The sequence below is a fragment of the Pteropus medius genome, unplaced genomic scaffold, assembly GCF_902729225.1.
Source record: "Pteropus medius unplaced genomic scaffold, Ma_sr-lr_union100, whole genome shotgun sequence".
NCBI classification, from domain to species: domain Eukaryota; kingdom Metazoa; phylum Chordata; class Mammalia; order Chiroptera; family Pteropodidae; genus Pteropus; species Pteropus medius.
The window spans coordinates 16,913,859-16,933,863 of NW_024344378.1; the positions used below are offsets into that span (position 1 = coordinate 16,913,859).

At 40.2% G+C, this 20,005-nt stretch overlaps 1 protein-coding gene across 1 annotated transcript in view; it reads right to left on the reverse strand.

Annotated features, from left to right (window-relative positions):
* Positions 1-20,005, reverse strand: part of SORCS3 (sortilin related VPS10 domain containing receptor 3) — a 520,917-nt gene that overhangs the window by 81,370 nt on the left and 419,542 nt on the right. Inside the window, exons 9-11 of the mRNA XM_039871263.1 lie at positions 14,866-15,045; positions 6,227-6,373; positions 4,525-4,627 (exon numbers count right to left, since the gene is read on the reverse strand). Of these exons, the coding sequence (XP_039727197.1) occupies positions 4,525-4,627; positions 6,227-6,373; positions 14,866-15,045 (430 nt within the window). The remainder of the gene's footprint in view (positions 1-4,524; positions 4,628-6,226; positions 6,374-14,865; positions 15,046-20,005) is intronic.

The following is a 20,005-nucleotide window of genomic DNA, read 5'->3' on the forward strand; positions in this document are numbered from 1 at the left end:
TACCTAAGTTATAGAGCGCCCAGAATAAGACAACTATATTTAGCAGGCCAGGGACATCAAGCATGGCAGGTCAAGAAGTCACCTGGTTTGTGCCTAGACTGATCACACTCACTGCCTCTACCGCTTTGCATCCTCTTTTTTTCCTCTTTCCTTCTATTTCTTCCTCTTGTACTTCATTACCTTGTGGTTATGTTTATTATAAAAGAAAGTGGTTAAGATTTTCCAGTATATCTATATTGCTCAAGTTTCCACAATGGACAACCCCCCCACAGCCTAGAACAGTACTACAAACATAGTAATTAGCTGCTCAATAATTAATTGTGGAATGAATGAATGAGTAAACAATTGATTGAATCATGTTCCAATGTTGATGTGCATTGGGGAGATATTGAGAACTAGGAAAATACCTAAACATGTAAGAATTTACCATATTGACTGATATTTTTTCTTTAAAAAAAAAAGCGTGAAGGGAATGTTGGCTTCTACACATCTGTAGCCTAAATAAGAGCACAATAAAAATGTAATAAAGAAAATGTTAATTGAGCCCCTGACATTTAATGCTTCAAAATGAGAAATTAAAGCCAGGCTCCAGCTTGTTGAGCTCCCATCAGCATCAGGAGCACACAGCTAGCCAACTTGTTTTGACACTCATGCTTCCAAAAATAACCCTGGGGCTTGGGGCTCAGGCAGTAGGTACAAGTGAAGTGGGAAGAGGCATGGCAAGCAACTTTGGGGAGATCTGTCTGGAATTTGGAATTTTATTCTTCGAGTACAGGTTTTTGAAGATATAAATAAAGATAAGGTGAGTGGAACAGTGAATATCAACTGGAGTTGTTTGGTGATGGCTGCCTGGAGCACAGGACTGAGAAGGATTCTGAAGCCATATTTGGTTTCAACAGAATAGAGTATGGTCATTGATTAGTAATGTCTACCAAGCACAAGAGAAGGGACAGAGAAAGGCAGAGACATACACCCTAGGACTAGAATCTGTTACCCTTGTCTTGGCTTCTGAGGACCTATCTCATCACCTCTTACCCTCTTTAGGAGCTGGTTCTGCCAACATCCTTAGCCTCTCTTCAAAGCTTGACTAGACTAATTTGGGAGGCTTTGTGGTGGTGAGAATCCAAGACTGACAGTGAAGTCTGCTTTTGGAAATATCTTCTGTCAATTGAAAAAAAAAAAAAAAAAAAAAAAAAAAGGCCCTGGAAGAAATGCTGCTAACACAGGGACCAGAAAGTCAGTTCTCAGATGAAGAGAGAGAAATTATGTACCCAAGATGACTTGATCTTTGAATATGTTCAGTCCCTAAGTGGCCCTATGGGAAATCTCTTACAGGAAGAGTCTAGGTTATGGTATCAGAGAAGGAAGATCTGAATAATGTGTCTCACGGGGTAAAGCAGAACTGGAGAGGCTAATCAAAGTGGCTGCTGGCCAGGTTGGAAGATGTAACTGTTTCCTACTCAAGTGATGTGACAGGAGGGAGGAAGGAGTGACACAGAGGAGAAGCAGAACCGAGAGCTTCTTCTTCTCTCACCAAGAGCTTAGCTGGTTAATCATGGAGGTTCCACTACATTTTTAGGCAGCTTTTTTTAAAACAACTTGTTTTTATTTCTCTGCCTCCATTTCCTCCCAGGGCTACCCTTTTCTGCTCCTGAAACACTTGTGAAAAAAGTAAAAGGGAGGGAAGAGGATGAGAGGTGGTGAGAAGGAGAGAGGGAGAAAGAGGAAACTAGAGAACGAGAGAACTTTGGAGTCCTCTGGACTTCGAGATGCTTCACTTACCACCACTGATCCTATTCAGGGCAGTGAGGGCTCAGAAAAGGAGGAAGCAGAGTGTACAACCCGCCACAAGGAGAAAAAGAGCCTCCATGGAGGGGACAACACTGGGGTTTGAACATTAGAGTTTACAGGCAATGTGGCAGGGAGCTGGGGTGGTTGTGGAGCTGGCATGTAAAGGGGCTCGAGGCTAGGTCTGGCTGAATGATGACTGGACAGACAAGTTTTGGGCCAAAGAGAAATGTGGGCCTGACACCTCTTCCCCATTGTCCTCCATCTCTTCATTTATAATTGAGGGGAAGAGTCATAGCCTTTTCTACATCATAGGGTCATCGTGTAATCAAGTCAAGGAAAGTGTTTTGCACACTGCAAGGCACTGTGAAGATGCGAGGTCATGAATTCCAGCTTCAAATCACAGCAGTAAGGATATTTAGAACCCTAGCAATTCTGCTTGCTGAAAGCGATAGCCTAGTTCCCCAGCCTAGAATTCCATCTGCCTTCTAAATGGCCTCAGCAGGGATTAGAGATGGATCTTGGGATATACTTTCATCCACGCAACTTCCCTGAAACCACATATCAGTGTGAGACGGGAAGAGGCAGTGATTGCTGGGAGTGGAGGGGGAAAGAGCCCAGGTTCACTGATACCTGAAGGCAGGTGAAATGTATGGATGTGGGAAAGGGTCCTGGAGAGACAGGCTCCATGCAGGACATTGAAGAAACCCTTAACTAACGTCATAATTATTTTCTGATAGCAAATAACCTCGCAGAGAGAGCTGGCAGGCAGGGTAAGGAGAAGCTGGGTATGAGGAGGCATGTGCCAGAGGATCTACCTCTAGATTTGCATCAGGATCTCGTCAGCTATGTTACGTCCCTATGAGTTTCCAGGGTCTGGCAAAAAGCTGAACAAAGTTACAAGAGTTACAAAAGGAAGAGAAAAAGAAATTAGCCAATTCTGAAATATATGGATAAAAAATTTTTTTAAAAAATGTCTTAATGTCTGCATGTGTTCATTTATAAAGCTTTAACATCAGACTAATTTAGAGGCCCTTGCCGGTCACGGGGAATAACGACCACCAGTGATCCCACTCACTGCTGCTCTGAGCTCTCCACTGTGCCTTACAGACATACTCTTCCTCCTCTAATTCTTAAATACCCTCGCAAGACAGAAAACATTCTTGTTTTACAAATGAGGAAAATGAAGCTCAGAGGTTAAAGAATTAAGCCCAATTCACAAGGCTGGTGTTAGAGCTCAGCTTGGGAAGTGGGTGATAGAGCTCCCGAGTGCGTTCGGTGTGTGCACAGTGTTTACGTATCATTTATGGGTTCTGTTGAAGGAGATGAACAGATCATATTCTTCTGCTGCAGAAACAGTGGTTTTAAACTTCTATAATATTAATGATGATAATAGGTAACATGTGTCGAGCATCCAAGAAACCGTGCTGAGCATTTTAAGTCCTGCTTCATTTAATCCTTCGATTCTATTATGTCAGTACAATTATTTCCACTTTGCCAATGAAAATACAGTTCAGAGTGATGAAGCCACATCAAACAAAGCCTGGCTACACAGTACACATTTAAATAACATAAACTGTTATTTCTGATTACTGTTTTCCAGTATTGCTTCTTCTACTCTGGTCCAGGGCCTCCTGCAGACCTTGGGGGAGATCGAGAGAGCAGCACTCCCAGAGTTCCACACAGATTACAGACTCTGGGGATCACTCCCCAAGTCATCAGAACAGCAACAGAGCCTGCCCTCACACTCACTGTCCTGGGCTCCCTGAAGCCAGTGGTGTTAAACATGGTGGATCCCAACCCTGAGGGGTTGAGAGGAGCTGACTGGAATGCCAGAAGGCTATGATAGTTGTCAGTCTGATTGGAGTGGTTGGGTATGGGTGGTGTTTAAAGCTCTCATAGCTGGAGGCCTGGACAAGGAAGCCATGTCTAGGCACGTGGTCATGGCACGGCCAGTGCTTCAGGTTGATGAGAAAGAACAGAATGCTCCATCTCAGGAAGTCACTGTGAATTTATCTGCTTTCATTAGAAAAAAAAGCTGCCTAACACAAGAGCTCTAACTTCTAATATTAGAAGCCTGCCTTGCTTTATGTCATCAATGTATTCCTCCAAAGGTGTATGTAAATCAAATGCATGCTAATCAGAGCACCTTCCCCCAGAGACTTTGAATTTCATTTCATTGCAGAGTTGCTTTATCTTCATTTCTGATTGATGTTCAGTGGACACTGGTTCCAACAATGCAAGTTTAAGTTTTTTGGCCTTCTCCCCCAGGCTCTCAGCAAGTGGTTAATCATGTGTAAACAAACCTTTACATGCACCAGAGACCTCATGATTAAAAAGAGCTCTGGGGTGAAACTCTTTGCAAAGAATCCTCTGTGTAAAGAGAGAACTACCCCAACTTATTTGGTGAGCCTGGAAATTCACATATCACATTTTCTTAAAGTGAGAATTCTCTACTGCAAACAATCATTCTTACTTTGAGAGGAACTCTAGCCTCTTGCTAAGCACAGGGTACTGCTCTGTGACTTGGTGGGATGACACATTAACCTAGAAGTTACAAGGGTCTGGGACTCTTTTCCTGGGTTATTAGAATGGCCTTGGGGATGCACGAACCCTGCCCATTTTCTGGGGAGAGTGCCCATAGCTTTCATCCAGTGCACAAATGAGTCCAAACAGGTTATAACTATATTCCAGCAGCCCACAGTGAGGAAGAAGCCTAAGGAACATCTTCCTTACCTGTAGCCACCACAAGTCCTGGGGCTGTCGCCTTGCTAGAGATTCTTCCTGAGGAATATGGATTTTCAGGGATCTGCAAGTGCAGGTGTAAGGAACAGAAGGGCTACAATGGAGGAGAAGAAAATAGCTTCATTCCAGGAAACTCCTGACACACACCCCGCCCCCCAGACATGGGGCTTCCGGATGTTAGGCTTCCAGAAACCGCAAGGATTGTATGTGAGCCACGCACTTAATTTGGGGCAGGAGTCATCTCTACCTGAGATCGCCAATATGTTCACATCAGAAGCTGCCCTGAGCACCTGCCCCTGCTCCCATCACAACTGTATGTCCTACCCTCCTTTCCTCACCCCCATCCCATTCATCAAGATCTAGTTCATGGCCAGCCTTATGAAGCCTCCCTGACTACTTCTCCCCACAGCGTGACACTGACCTTCTCCCGTGTTTGATCCTAATCATCATACTCTGCTTCTTAGAGCTCTAAAGGACCACTGAGAGGGGTGAAAAGGGGAAGCCGAGGGAAACAGTCTCCAGGTCGTCTACCCTCTTCTTCAACTAGATTGTCTCTGTTTCTGCTTTATGTATTTGGTTCCTGTTTATAATTTTACTTAAAATGTTTGCGGCCATTGTCAAAAACTCATATAAGTTTATGCTCTTTATTTATTTACTTATTTATTCCTATTTGGGTGTTCTTTAAAAGAATTAGGGATTTATAGGGATGTATAATATTTGTATCCATTTAACATATATAATAAATTAAAATATGAAAATGATGAAATCAGAGAATGGAGAAAATTAGGTTAATAAGATGAAGCCATGGGTAAGGTTTTTTTTTTTGTGGGGGGTGGGTAGGTGGAGGGAATGATGCTGTGACCAATTCCTGAGATAGGCAGGCATTCGTCTCTGGCTTTCCTAGCACCTTAAGCAAAAAACAGAGTTGCACCAATATTACCAAGAAGAAAAGGCCCTGTCTGCCCTATTTACTACTCTATCTCTAGTTTTTAAAATAATGTCTAGAATATAAGTGGTTAATAAGCCTTTTTAATAAGTGGCAAAAGGCAACTTTTTGCTAACGAGGAACATAACCATTTCTGGGATTTTAGAAGAATTTCTTGCCTAGGTCCTCTTCAAGACAGCACTGAGGGTTGTGAATGTCCCTGTTAATCGTCTAACTTCCTGCCTCATCGGGACTTGCAGCACCCAAAGGAAGAAATAGCATCTTATATATCCTGTCCTCCATAGCACTTACCCCAATATTCCATACAGCTGGAAGCTTGGGAATGCTGACAGACTATCTCGTGTGGATATACTGGCCTGACCTTTCCTGGGCTTCCAAGGCAACTTTTGCTTACTTTGACATCCATCAAACACTTATCAAATTGTATCATAACAGCATCCATTAACAGGTATGTTGCCACATTAAACTCTGTCTGGGACCCTGGAATGCAGGCACTTTTTCTTATATGTTTTTATTTCCATCTTACTAGGAGTGAGAGCACATGGTATTTTCTCAGTAAAAGCCTGTAGGAGTCAACTCAACTTTCCATCTAGGTGTTATAGCTGTCTGAGTTCATAGATCACCACCCTGGGAATTGCCCAGACCTAGCCAAGTTCTTGAGACCCTCTGCTGGAAGAATGCCCCTGACACAGCATCCCTGGGTCACCAGCCTGCCCTGTGGACTTCCCATGAGACTAGGTGACTGACCAGCAGGCAGTGTACTGGGCTTCCTCTCAGGTCCACGTCTGGTGCTTGCAGGAGGCGCCAATCCCTGCCTTTGTTGTAAGTGATGTATGTCTTCACCTGGTCATCCACCTTCTTGTTTGCCAGGAATATCCCTTTGATACCTGCTACCTAGGAAAAAGGGCGAGAGATGGAAAACCATGTTGGGCCAAAATGCCTATAGTCTTGGAGAAGCTCCAGCATTTCCCACAGGATCTTAGGGGTACAAGAGAGAAGAGGAGGAACATGATGAAATATGTCATATGATATGTGGTCTCTAAGAGAAGTTAAAGTTCATCTCTGCAGCCTTTACCCGCAGCCCAGATGTCCTGCTCCCCTCTTACCCACTTGCTTTTTCCCACTTACGTGTCTCTGCACTTTGCTTCACAGAATCTTATCTTTAATCAACTATTAGCATTCCCTCTGAGGTGGGCATGGTCGATAACAATGGTAGGAGTTATCCCTTTCTTCAATTACTCAGAAGGGGCTTGTAAACAGGTTTTCAAGGCATTGAGGTATAAACTTTAATGATGAAAGTTGAGATACTTTTGGGAGATGACCAAGTTTGGTGACGTGGAATCTATCTCTGGCTGTGTCACTAGCTCACTGTGTGACTATGGAGAACTTCCATATTATTTTTGGGTCTCGGCCAATGATCACTTTGAAATCGGCAGAATCGTCCCTCCCTTCCTTGTCTTCCCTCAGTTGGCTGGCAATAGACAGATGAGCTAATGCAGCGCACTCTTTCCAGGGTTCCTGATTATTGAGCTCTACATAGTCTTGATATTACAAAGGGAATAGAGCATCACCACAAAATAAGAAGCTAGAAGATAAAAAGAGATTCATGATCTAGAAGGGTTCTGGAGTAAGTACGGATTCACTCAAACTCTTATTCCTAATATATCTACATCCTGGGCAATAAGAACTTCTTTGACAACAGCTTATGTCAAAGAAAGATTTTCTTTACTTCCCATAGGATCCCAGCATGTTCCAAAGCTGAAAGGCAATTTAAATAGTTTAACTATACTTAAGGGAGAGGTTAAATGGCAGGTTTTCTGGATCACAGAGATCCAAAGTTTCAATTGTACTTATCTCCCATTCTTTAAGGATCATGGTTAACTGAGTTAATGCAGTTTTGTGAGAATGCCAGTAGGAAAGAATTCCACAGAAGTGAGCTCTTTTATTTTAATGACATAATTTAGTTCATGACTTTTTAAATTTGAAAAAAAAAATTTAGTAGCCTGACCGACCTTGAAAAAGAATGCCAACCAAAATAAAAACAAACAAAAAATGAACAAAGACTGTCAGGAGGAAAACAGAATTATCTGGGAAAGATACCACCGAGGGTATTTGACAAGTGGCCAACAATGGAATTGATTAAATTCCCAACTTGACCAGAGGGTGAGTAAGGAGAGAAGCCAAGATGTGGGGAGGGGGCAGTGGTGTCATGTCACGCACACCCTTCCCCTGCCCTAGCTGCTTAAAGTCAGTGCTGTTTCAGGAAGGCTGGCATCTTATATCCTCATCCAGGGGTTAGAATGCCCTCAGATCACCTCAGTCTTTAAATCCAACCACAAAGACTTAAAAAAAAAAAAAACTGATTGTCAATTATTCCTCACAGAGAATGGAATCTGTGTTTTTTTAGACTCTTCTGCCTTTTGGTGTTTCCTTTAGCCACAGAACTGGTACTTTTTCTTTGGACCACCATGTAATGATTCCAAGAAATATCCCCCCTAAGCCAGATGGTCCCGCTCCAACATGTACCCAGGGCCTTGCTCTCCACTTCCAGGAAGAAAATACAAAGTCAGACTCAGACTCTTGTATCTGTCCCTGTGGAGCTCATGTTACCCCATCCCCTGCCTTCTAGCATGATGCATTATACCATGAGTTACGAGCCATTCAGTGTCTCCCATGTTCTTCTGGATGAGCATGTTTGGCAGATAGAATAGTCACTACCATATTTTCCCATAGAGAGCTCCACCATTCAAATGGACATTTTCTGTGTGCCCTACATATTCTGAGAGCAAAATCAGGAGAATGGAGACTGAAATGATATAGAAAGGAGAGAGTTCCAGGGAAGCCATCTGTAGCTCTGAAGTCCTTTCTCCTGCAGTTATACAGAATGACACAGCCATCTCACTCTTGTCTGAAAGAACCAGAACACTTTCCCTTTGTATGTGGATTGTCCAAAGCTCTTACGTTATTACTGAATTGCTTCTTGGCTCCATATCTTGTATAAATGGACAATAGGTTTGGAGGTCACTTTGCTTTTGTGTACCTTAGGCCAACAACTTTCAAATGTTTTTACTGCAACCCAAATATGAAATCCATTTATGCTGCAGCCTAGTAGACTCATGCCCGTATATGCATGTATGCATACGCACATAGATACATATATATCAAGAAACACAACTTACTCTCACTACATGCAGTGTAAAGGAATTAGATAAAGAGACACACATTTTAACTCTTCTTCATCAAAGGAGATACTTGGCAGCGGCTTTAAACATGCTTCTTCCCACTGTTTAAAATCGGAGGCCTGATGGCTGCTGTTGGCCCCAGTAGTTCAAAGAGAAGGACACCATCTGGTGGTGGTCCCCATAGAAGAGGACAGTACAAGGTTTCAAGCCTACATGGCCCATTTTTGCTCTGGGAATCAATTTGAATTGCAAAGGAAAACTAACAGTGGTCCCTTGGCAGGGCATTGAGTCCAGGTGGCATGGTCATCTGTCTCTCACCTCCCTAGTCCCTCAGGACAAGAAAGCCAGGGCTCTGCTGAGAAAAGCAATTACCATGGTCTGCTTTGGGCTGTCCCTAGAGTGGGACCTGTGGTGAGGAACCAGTGAAGGTCAGTTTGGAAAATGTCCCTGTGGAGTCTATAACCAACTGTCCATCTGGCCAAACAAAGGTCACCTAAGGTCATGATAAAACAGAGGGTGAAAGGCAACCATTAGGGAAAAGGAAAGCAAGGAAACATCGGTAAGAATGGGAAAGAGACCAGAACACTGAGGATGACTCAGGGAGTTGCATTTTATCCATCCAAGTATAGCGGGGTCAACATAATCAGTCACGAGGAACTTCAAATTAAATTAGGTACCACAATTGGTACCACTGGGCCCCTATCAGAATGGCTGAGCACACATACATGCAAACTGATAATATCAAGTGACAGCAAAGATGTGAAGCAAATGGAACACTTGTATATATCTGGTGGAGATACAAAATGATACTGTCACTTTAGAAACAGTTCGTTGGTTTTTTTCTAACCACATACTTACCTTTAACCTAGCAATCCTACTCCTAGGTATTTATCCATGAGAAATAAAAACTATTGTTCATGTGAATATTTATAGGAGTTTTGTTTACAATCACACGCAAGTAGAAACAACTTAAATGCCCTTCAACTGGTGAATGAATAAACAAACTGTGGTATATCCACAAAAGGGAATACTACTCAGCAATAAAAGGAACATCTATTGATACTTAACAACATGGATGAATCTCAAATGCATCTGTCTAAGTGACAGAAGCCAGACTCAAAAGAATATCTGCTGTATAGTTCCATTCATATGACACTCTAGAAAAGGCAAAACTGGAAAGAGAAAAAGAGAAATCAGGACAGTTTGCCAGTAGCTTTGAGTGGGAGGAGATCTGACTGCAAAAAGGCCATAAGAGAGAATATTTTGGGGTGATGGGACTGGGATTGTTCTATATTCTGATTGTGGTGGAAATTATACAACTATATACCCCGTTACAACACAAGGGTAATTTTTTATGTACATAAATTATATCTCAATAAAAAAATTAATGTAAAAAAATTCATAATGGGAGAAGCCTGGCCTTTTTAGTCAAAGAGACATGAATTTATTCAAATGTGGTATCACCATTTACCAGCTGTGTGATCTGAGCTATTTTACAAATTTTCTGCCCCATACTGTACTCTCATAGGCACAATGGGGAATGGCACCTACCACAAACAGATTTTGTGATAAATAAGAAAAAGTATATAATCGTTTAGGGTTGTGCAGTCCAATACCATAGCCACTAGCCACATATGGCTACTGAGCATTTGAAATGTGTTGAGTAGAACCAAGAAATTGATTTTTAATTTTATTTAATTTTAACCAATTTAAATATTCATACGTGATTCAATTATTGGCAAACTTTTAAATACGTTTGGAATAACTTGGGATTGTAAATCTGCTTTTTCTACCGTATATTTAATGAAATGTAAATACCAATCAAGTATTTCTGGTGAAAATTTAGTATATGGATTGAGATGTGTGGGAAGTGCAAAATGTACCTAGGATTCTATGGACTTAGTATGGAAAAGTATAAAGTATCTCATTAGTAACTTTTCATACTGAACATATGCCGAAATGGTAATATTTTAGATATTTTGGTTAACTAAAATATACCATACAATTAATTTCGCTTGCCTTAATGTAGGTATTAGAAAATTCACAAGTGCATGTGTAGCTCATATTATATATTTATTCAACAATGCTAGCGTAAGGCATTGCATAGTAGGTTGTTTTTATTATAAAGAGTTACACAAGTTGAATGCTTAATATCCAGGAAAGTATTGAAAAAAAAATACATCAGACCAGAAGCTCAGAGAATGTTTCTATAATATAACTGAGAATGTTGAAAAGAATATTTGTTTCTTGATTTATCAATGGAGAGCAACTAAGAAGAAATATAGTCTACAGTTATGGATATGAAGAAACCACAACAGAGCTCTATATGAAAAGAATGTCATAAAAATAATGGTGAGCACACATCATGGACTACATTCACAGTCAACACAAGCCTTGCTTTGATAGAATGGGCTCTGAAACCTCAAAGAAGAGATGGGTTATTATTTGACCTTCAAGAATTATTTTATCCCCTGATTTTGTAAATACATCCATGATAATATTGTACTTTGAGGCAGGCTTTAAAGAGAAGACCAGCAAGAAACTCTGTGCAGCAGTAGACTGTTCCAATGGACCAGGAAACAAACAATGTCTCTGCCTTATGAGGTTTTTGGGAGTTTAATGGGGTCGATCCCCATTGTCTCTCAGTGCCAAGACCTGCAAATGAATTCTCAAATAAGTTCTCTCTTTCTTTGTCCTCTTTCCATTGCCAAGCAGTCTCTCAATGTCCATGTGGAAGGTGGAGTTATAGACTAGTAGCTTTAGGTGGCCATGGTCAGCTCGAGCCACTTTACATCTGTGTTACCTAAAGGCATCTCTAACATTTCAGACAAGGAGATACAGGTATAGTATCCTATTGTATTATAATATAAAGTTATACATTAACTTGGCATAGGAGACTACGTCATGCCTGGAACTCACTAGGTATGTAGATGTAGGGGAAATATATAGAGAAATAATAGCCCATCCAATAAATGCCCAGATCTTCAGTCAAGTTCTTTAATGGTATCTTTAAAATCTTTATTTCTACTATTCCCTGAGACCACTCAGTACTCTATAAAAATGGACCTCTACTCATCAGAATCCAATATCTTCTGATGCTGGGACTCCATGAGGCAATGTCCTTCTCCCAAGCTCCAGCATTCAAATTCCTCAAGTTAGAATTAACCTTCCTTTTTAGTGATCCTACAACATGAGAAATCATATCTTTAATAAAATTCAGACTGTGATCATTGCACTGGCCTCATTTCATCAAACAAAATACATTTCATGAAAGTGTGTTAATTTAGTTGAATTGAATGTGAAATCTTACTGGTTTTCCCAGATGCAATACTCAAGGGCATTCAGTGTCTAGAAAAATTATAGTCTCTGTTAAATGGACATATGGTACCCAATCTCAGTTTCTATGAGAATCTCCCATGAAGAAGGTTAAAGTCTGATGACCCTTAGAGACCAATTAAATTGAGTTTTGTATCTAAATCACAAAATGTATCTCCAGGTGCAAAATAGCAATGCCCTCTAAAAATCTTCAATATGTTCATGGTCTACATAGTGTCAGGATCCAATTTATTCCCTTGATATTAAATGCCTTCTAGAATCTGAACTCCAACTTTTCAGCACTCATTCTTGTACTTATTAAGCATCGATGCAGTTAGACTGGCTAGCTCATAGACAAATCTATACCAGCTGTCCAAATCTTGGCTTATGCCATTCTTGACATATGGAATGCTTTTCACTTCTGCACTTCTTCCCACCAACCGCCTCCTCCCTCCACCCCCCACACCACCCCCCCAACCCCGTCAATCCTCTCCAGGGCAAAAGGACTGATAATGACTGGTAATGTCAAGAAAAAAGACTGGGTATTCACAGCTCATCTCCATATCCACTGTTTTGGGGATCTGCCTGCAAAGATCACATCTTCTGTATCTCAATGTGATGATGTTCCAGAAACAGGCTTCTAAAGGAGATTTTTTGGTTTGCTATTTCTGCCTGTTACTGGATGGATGGGTACAATTCTGGAGTGCAGTATTGGCAAGCCCACTTCCTCCTACATAAATTTAAAAAGTAATACAGCTGATGTATGATCTCCATTTGTCTCACCCTTGCTTCTGTCTCAATTGGTTCTAATCTTAGGTAGATAAAAAAAGAACTTGTTTATTGACCCCCTAAAAGCCCAACAAACTAGATTGTAATATCCTTAAGGGCAAGAGTCATCACCTCGCCTGTCTTCTTCATGGGCTTGAACACAAAGTAGGGGCACGATCAACCCTAATAGAATTGAATGGAAAACCAGCTCAATAGCATTGGTTTTAGAGAAGTTACTTTGCCTGGTATATCTTGCTTCTCCATTGATGCAGTGACACCATGCATTTTTTTTTCTCCCCAATAAGACTGAAAATGCAAGACTGACTTGAGCAAGAAGAAAATAAATTACATGAATTTAGGCACATTCTTCATTTTGATTCATGTTCCACTTCAGATCAGAGTGTTTCACTATTCTAAATGACCAAGTAGTTTCAGGCTCCCTCAAGAAAGAAACAGCATAGTGGCAAACTCACCCACCATTATCAATAGGGTCAGAGACACAGAGATTTTTCAACTTAAAGGTCATCGGCAGCAATGTCTATTCTCTCCTCTTGGGGTCTGGCCACAGGAACGTAGATAATCCTCTTATCTCTATATCCTCAGTTGTGCAAACAGGAAACTGGTTGGAGTGGCCTCAGTCCTGAGGATATTCATCAAAAACTTCCCACGAGATGCGACTTATTATCTAATAACAAGGGTATATTTCTGCTTCCTGGTATAATTAGAGGCATGGAAATGGAAGCTTTCCCAAGTCATTTATACACTTTACTCATCTTTACCAGTTTTCATAACTCTAGGAAGGTATCTGGGCCATTTCCCAAATAGACCTTGTTGTTAAGAGAATTATTTCAGCACTTGCCAACTACCTCCTTAGGAAAATCAGGATATTTCTATTGATTTTATTTTGTACCAATAACATTCACTTCTCTCTTTTTTAAAATATACTTCCATTCACCCACATCTTTGTGTAATCCTTTTTCTACCTAATAAAATAACTGGAATCTTATATGTTTCCACCACTATCAGTAACTGAGCAGCCAACTTAGATACCAGTGTAGAGATGCTGGAACTTTGACAGGCACTGCTCAGAAGAGACCACTGTAAAGCAGAAACCCATGCACTGACCCCTCTATTCTAAAAGCCACTCTCACTCCTCAAAGAGAAAACTCACAAAGGAACAGCTCAGCCAAGTCATCTGAGGCTAACACCCAAAACACATCACTTGTCATTCCGTGAGTAAATGCTCTCAATCAGCACAGCCTATGTAGGTTTGACCACCAGTCACTAATGAATGTTGGATAATGAGACATACTTCCTTTGTTCAAATAAATTCATCATACCAAGGTCAACAGTCAAGTCCTTTCATTGTGTCTAGGACTGTCAAAAAGGTATAAAAAAGCACTGCATCATTAGGGTCATTAAAACACTAGTTTTTTAATCTACTTCCTATATGGAGTCGCTTGGTTTCCTAGATAAATTATTCTTTAACTGGTGATCACACATTAAAAATTAAACAATGTAAGTGTAAACTCAATAAAGGCAATCATATTTTAAAAAAGAAAAACTCAGTGTAAGTCAAGACCAGTTCTTCTTCATGCACAGATGTTGGCATTGTGGTATCATTTTCGGTAAATCCTCACTCCCGTTACTGATGTTTGCTTTTCTTTTCCTATAAATTTGATCATAAAACAATTTTCCAAATAATTTAAGGCATATAAATAATACTACTTCTTCCACCCAGAGTTGAACATGGTACTTTAGAGATTACATGGCCAAGGACCTTCATTTCTGACTTATAATTATGCTCATACATATAAGAACATTGACTTTAGCTACCATTTGTTGAAGGCTTATTGAGTTGATCACCACACTAGATGCTTTACAAACCTTATCTCCCATTCTCACAATAATCTCATTAAATAAATATTTTGCTCCCATTTTACAGGTGAGGGAATTGAGGCACAGAGAAATTAAGTCCCTTGTCCTAAACCACACAATTCCTCAGAGATGTAGCTGAGATCTGAACCTAGAATTAACTGACTCCAATGCTTTGTGTTTATACCATATGAACTCATGAAAAGGAGAGGCAGATCCAGGTGCAGGATAATCTTGGCTACATACCTCATACAATTCAATAATGACGTTTCCCATTAGACCTCGGCTGCTCTTAATGTTCTCCATGGCTAAGGTGAAGTAGATCCCACGCGTGTCTGAGATGTAGAGGTTGTATGTGTCATTCTGGTTCCACTCTTGGACTGCTGCAAAGACTTGGTTCTCATCGGTACTGATGATATGCATGTCCTGTGAGAAGATGGAAGGCCTGTGAGGCAGCAGATCTCCATATCTCCCTGCCCACTGGGACCCAGAGTAATTACCATGACTTATGAAATGGTTGAGAAAAGGCTTGATTTATAGGCAACGTTAAACAATTCTATGTTGGAACAAGGCTATAAATTATGAGCTTCATGATTTCTGTTCCTTGCTAAGTGACAGCAAGATGGCTGTGAGGGGCTTTGGTGGGTATCATTTTCCATGGTTTCGAGAGATTTGTCCACTTTCATTTTTTATTTTTATATCTGAAAGTTAGTGTTGGTGCTAACAGAGAGGAAAGTCATACATGCCAAGAATGCAGGGTCTATTCCTTCTTTAGACCTTCACTTATGTTTTCAAACTTTTTAGTGTAATGGTTTTCACACTTTTCTTTCAGCATCATGAGGATTGCAAGAAGGGCAGCATGAAGGCATAGCCAGTGGGTGGGGCTGTGAACGTCCAACCCTCTTTCAGCCAGAGCAGAATCACTCAAAATTGTTTCATACCAGAGTTCTGGGTAATATTTTAGGAGTAAAAGGTGAGGGGGGTTCTGCTGCTAATAAAATAATATTTGAAAATCACTGATATCAAGGGAAAGATACTCAACCTAGAATTCAGTGTTCTGGATCATAATATCAGCTCTGCTGTAAGTCAGCTGAATGATGTTGAATGTGTCAGTCTCCTTGAGCTTCAACTTTCTCACCAAAATAGTGATGAGGCTGGGCTACCAATAAAAACAGCTAACATTTGACACTGTTCTAAGTTATCTAAGTGTATTATTTTAGTTAAAAATCCAAATAATTCTATAATGGAGGTAGTGTGATTATTCCCATTGTATTGAGGAGTAAGCTAAGGCAATAGAGGTTCACCGAATTGCTTCAGATTACATAGCTAATAAGTGGCAGAACCACGTTTTGAAACCTAGTGGTATGTCTCTAACCTAATTGTTAGTTTCTAATCATTTGTATATATAGCGTCTTTATTAGAAGTTGTAGACCAATGACCCATGAAATAAATATGAATCACACGTGTTCGATTTGACCACAGCCTTTATGCAATACCTGAACATATAATTTTTTAGGTGGAGTCAGCACTCTTTGGAGTCTCAGTCCTATATATCCAAATGTTCTTACAATCTGCCACTTATATATTGCTGTTAACTTTCTGGTCCCTGAGGTCTCCTTAGTTTGTATTCCTGAAGTGGACCATTTCTAAAATCAAATCTCATAGTTTGGAATTCAAAACAGTTTGCAAAAGCCAGTTTGCATATGTGGCTAGGCACTGTACAAAGATTATCACAAACTCAAGTCCTTACTTAAGGAACTTTTATTGTCAGGAGGCAATGTTGACAAGGATAAACATTTGAAAAATATGGGAGTAGTTAAAAAATGCATAACTGTATAGGTATATATGCCAAAGAGTAATAGCATCCCAAGAAAGCAGGAGCAGCCCCCTCATCACTGTGGTGGAAAGCAATGGTAATATGAGCTCAGGCAATTGGAGTTGACAGTAAGTAAATAATCAGGCTGAATTCAGCCTTTACCTTATTTGGCCAACCTTTCCCAGAAATAGTTTCAACAATAAAAGGAGGCAGCAATGTCTATAATGTCAGAACCATGGAGAGCTCCTCCAAGATGATTTCTGAAGAATCAAGACCATTGATTTAGACAACTGGGAGGTGGGCAAAATGCAAAAGCAAGTTCTGGATCTTTGCATTGGGATTCTCTGTCACATCCCAGCCTCTGGCCTTGAATTCCTGAGGTCACCTGGACTGAGACCTCACTTACACATTTTGTAGAATTATAGGTTCCCGCTGAGCTGCTTGAGAATAAAAATAAGGCTTTCTCTTAAAAACCGTGTGACAACACTCCGTTGTGTTGATGTGGATGGAATGAAAGCCCAAGAACCCAGTAGGAGGGGAAATAGCAGCTGCAGGAAATACGGATTAAATTCACTTACCCTGTTAAAAATGCAATAGAAACGCCTGGCTTTCCCCAGATGTTTTGGCCATAAAAATGAATGAGCTAAGTTATTTTAGACTAAACTAATGTAAAAGAAGGGGAAAAACAACTTAAAACACTAGGGTATGGTCAAAATTAGAGGCGGCCAGATTTGCTGTGAAAGCATCCTACTTTAGACCTGCGCTGGGACTGTGTAACCTGGTGAACAGGTACTGCGGGCTCTGGGGTGGGAGACTGCTTTTTAGTATGGAAGATTCTGGGATGTCTACTTGAGAAATTCTTAATTTGCCAAAGTCACTTGGTAAATAAATGATATTACTAAGACCATCCTAATTAAGAAGCTAAGTGACGTGGGGATATAACTTCAATGTGCATCAAAATGACCTGGAGATCTTAAAAGCATGCTGACTCGTGTGTCTCACTTCCTGGGGTTCTGATGCAGTGTGTCTGGTGTGCAGCCTTAGATTCTATCATCTCAACAAGTCCTCCAGATGATTCTGGAGAAAGCCATCTGGGAAATCACTCTTTAAAAACCCCTGAACTCTGTGTCCTCTTTCCTAATAAGTTTTATGGTTGAATAAGGATCAACCAATAATAAGCAGAATAATAAGTCTTCAATAGTAAAGACAAGCCTTGTTAGTTAAAAATTGGTGCAATAGGGACCCAAAGGATAATAAAGCTAATATTTTGAATTCTTCTACCTGAATCTAACTCCAAAGCACGTGTTGCCTTCTTACTGAAATAATTACAAATAACATTCCTCCTGTAATGTCTCAATAGAGTAACTTGAGAGAATGAGAGCTGCTTTTTAAAAACCTAAACCTGTGACTTCCTAGGCACACAATGGTAAAGATAATTCCCTGTTTTTAAAACATTTTCTTGTAATCTGGGCCTAATGTAACTTCATTACAGAAACACCTATGTTGTTAAGCATACACCATACACACACCATATGTGCCAAATACCATAACATAAATAGAGAGGAGCTAAGTGTAGAACCTAACTCCAAGAAGATGCTCACCGGTGGTGGAGATATCACATGTTCTCATGGCCTTTCATGAATTTGTTCGTGCTACAACGGAGGTACTGAAAATGGTAATAAGAGTAGAAAGGCTTGTATGGGTGAGAGGAAAGGTAGAACATTCAAGGAAACTTGGGAACTTGGACTAGCTTGAAAGCAGAGTTTTCCTCTGAAGACAGTGAGGGTAGAGAATAGCCACATCACAAGGGATTCTGCATGGCACACTTAAGTTTCACCCAGAAGGAAGTACAAAGCTATCACAAGATTTTAAGCAGGAGTAAGAAAAAATTAGAGTTGATCAATGCAGAGATTGGGTTGGAGAAGATGAGCTTCATTGCATGATCATATCCATTGTGGAAGCAGTATAAAGAATGGATTTAAGTGGGGCAGGGAGGAAGGCTTAAAAGTTCATTGCTACTATCTAGGTAGTAACACATGGGGGTCTGAACTAACGAGTAGGTTTTCTATAAGACTTTATGAAATGGATCGGTGAGATATTAAGGAAGTAGAATCTACAGGAGATAAGGGAGCAGGACATATCTTTACTACTCAGATATCTGACTTACAAAATTCTCTGCTTTTTTAGAGTGTTCATTAAAATCATAACTAAATATTTGCTTGTGTAATTATTTGTTTGATGTCTGTCTCTCTTATTAGACTGTAAACTTCCAGAGGCAGACACTATGCCTCTCTTATGTATCACTTTATCTCTAGTATTTATCAGAGTATCTAGTACATGATAGACATCCAACAAAAGTTTGTTGAATGAATAAATGGAGTAAGTAAATAAACATGGGAGAAGGAGGTGATATAAGAGACATAAGGTAGAGACCTTGAGCTTAGTTGTAGATTGTGAAATGGGACCCTTACGGAGGCGTACTTCAAGCAGGCAGATGGAGAACCTGCCCAGCGTTCAATGGAGAGATATGGGCTGTGGCTGTGGACACAGGAGTCACCAGTATGAAGGAAAAAGATGAAGTCACTCGGAACCATTCAGAATTCAATAATTTAGGAAAATCAACATTTAAAGGGTGGCAAGGGGAAGGAGATCCAGAAAATAAAATCAGAATAAAATATTACCAAAGAGAAGGGTATCAAGTACGGATTTTTCCCTTAACAGTGTCAAATGCTACAGTGAAGTATAAAAAGATAAATAGCTAGAGCTATCTATTGTATTTGGCATTTACATGTAAAATCTATATTGTTATGTAGTCACTGGTAATGATGGCTAGAAGATTTTTAGTAAAATAGTTGGGGGACAGATGCGGGAGATCAGAGGGCAACTAGCTTTGGGTTGAAGAGTGACTAGCAAGGGAGAAAAGAGGTTAGAATAACAAAGAACTCTTTAAGAAGTATGGCTGTGACACAGCAAAGAAGGATTCATCAGCATTTGGGGAAATGTAAAAATTAAGAAATTTTTTCCTAAAGAAATTGAAGGTTAATATCATTGTCATCATCATTATAACAAATTTCCTAAACCATATTTCCCTCTCCTCTCTTTTATTATTCAGCATGGGATTAACTATATTCTAGTGTCAAATGAAAACAAACCCAGATTTAGGTAAGGAGAGGGACTTTATTTGAAAAGACTGTTGCAACACTCTGTCCATAATATCTGCAAGCGACAGAGTGAAGGCAGAAGAGAATTACTTTTATAGGAAGAAGTAAAATAAGGCTACAAAGTATTGAGTGTGAGGAGTGGGGTGAGCAGGTGGCACCATCAAATCTTTAGACAAAAACCTTTTCTCCTTAGAGTCAGTGGTTCTCAGGGCAGTTGTTAAGAGTGGTTGTTCTGAATTCCAATGCTTGTGTAAACTCAAAATGCTCACAGATGCTCAAGAGCAGGTCAAAGTTTAGGGGCTTGAGGGAAGGAGAAAAGCTGAACTTAAGTTGATGTAAAGTCAAATTAGCCAGCATTTTGCCCAGTTTGGTCAGTGGGGACACGTAGTTCGGTTCATCATTTATGAGA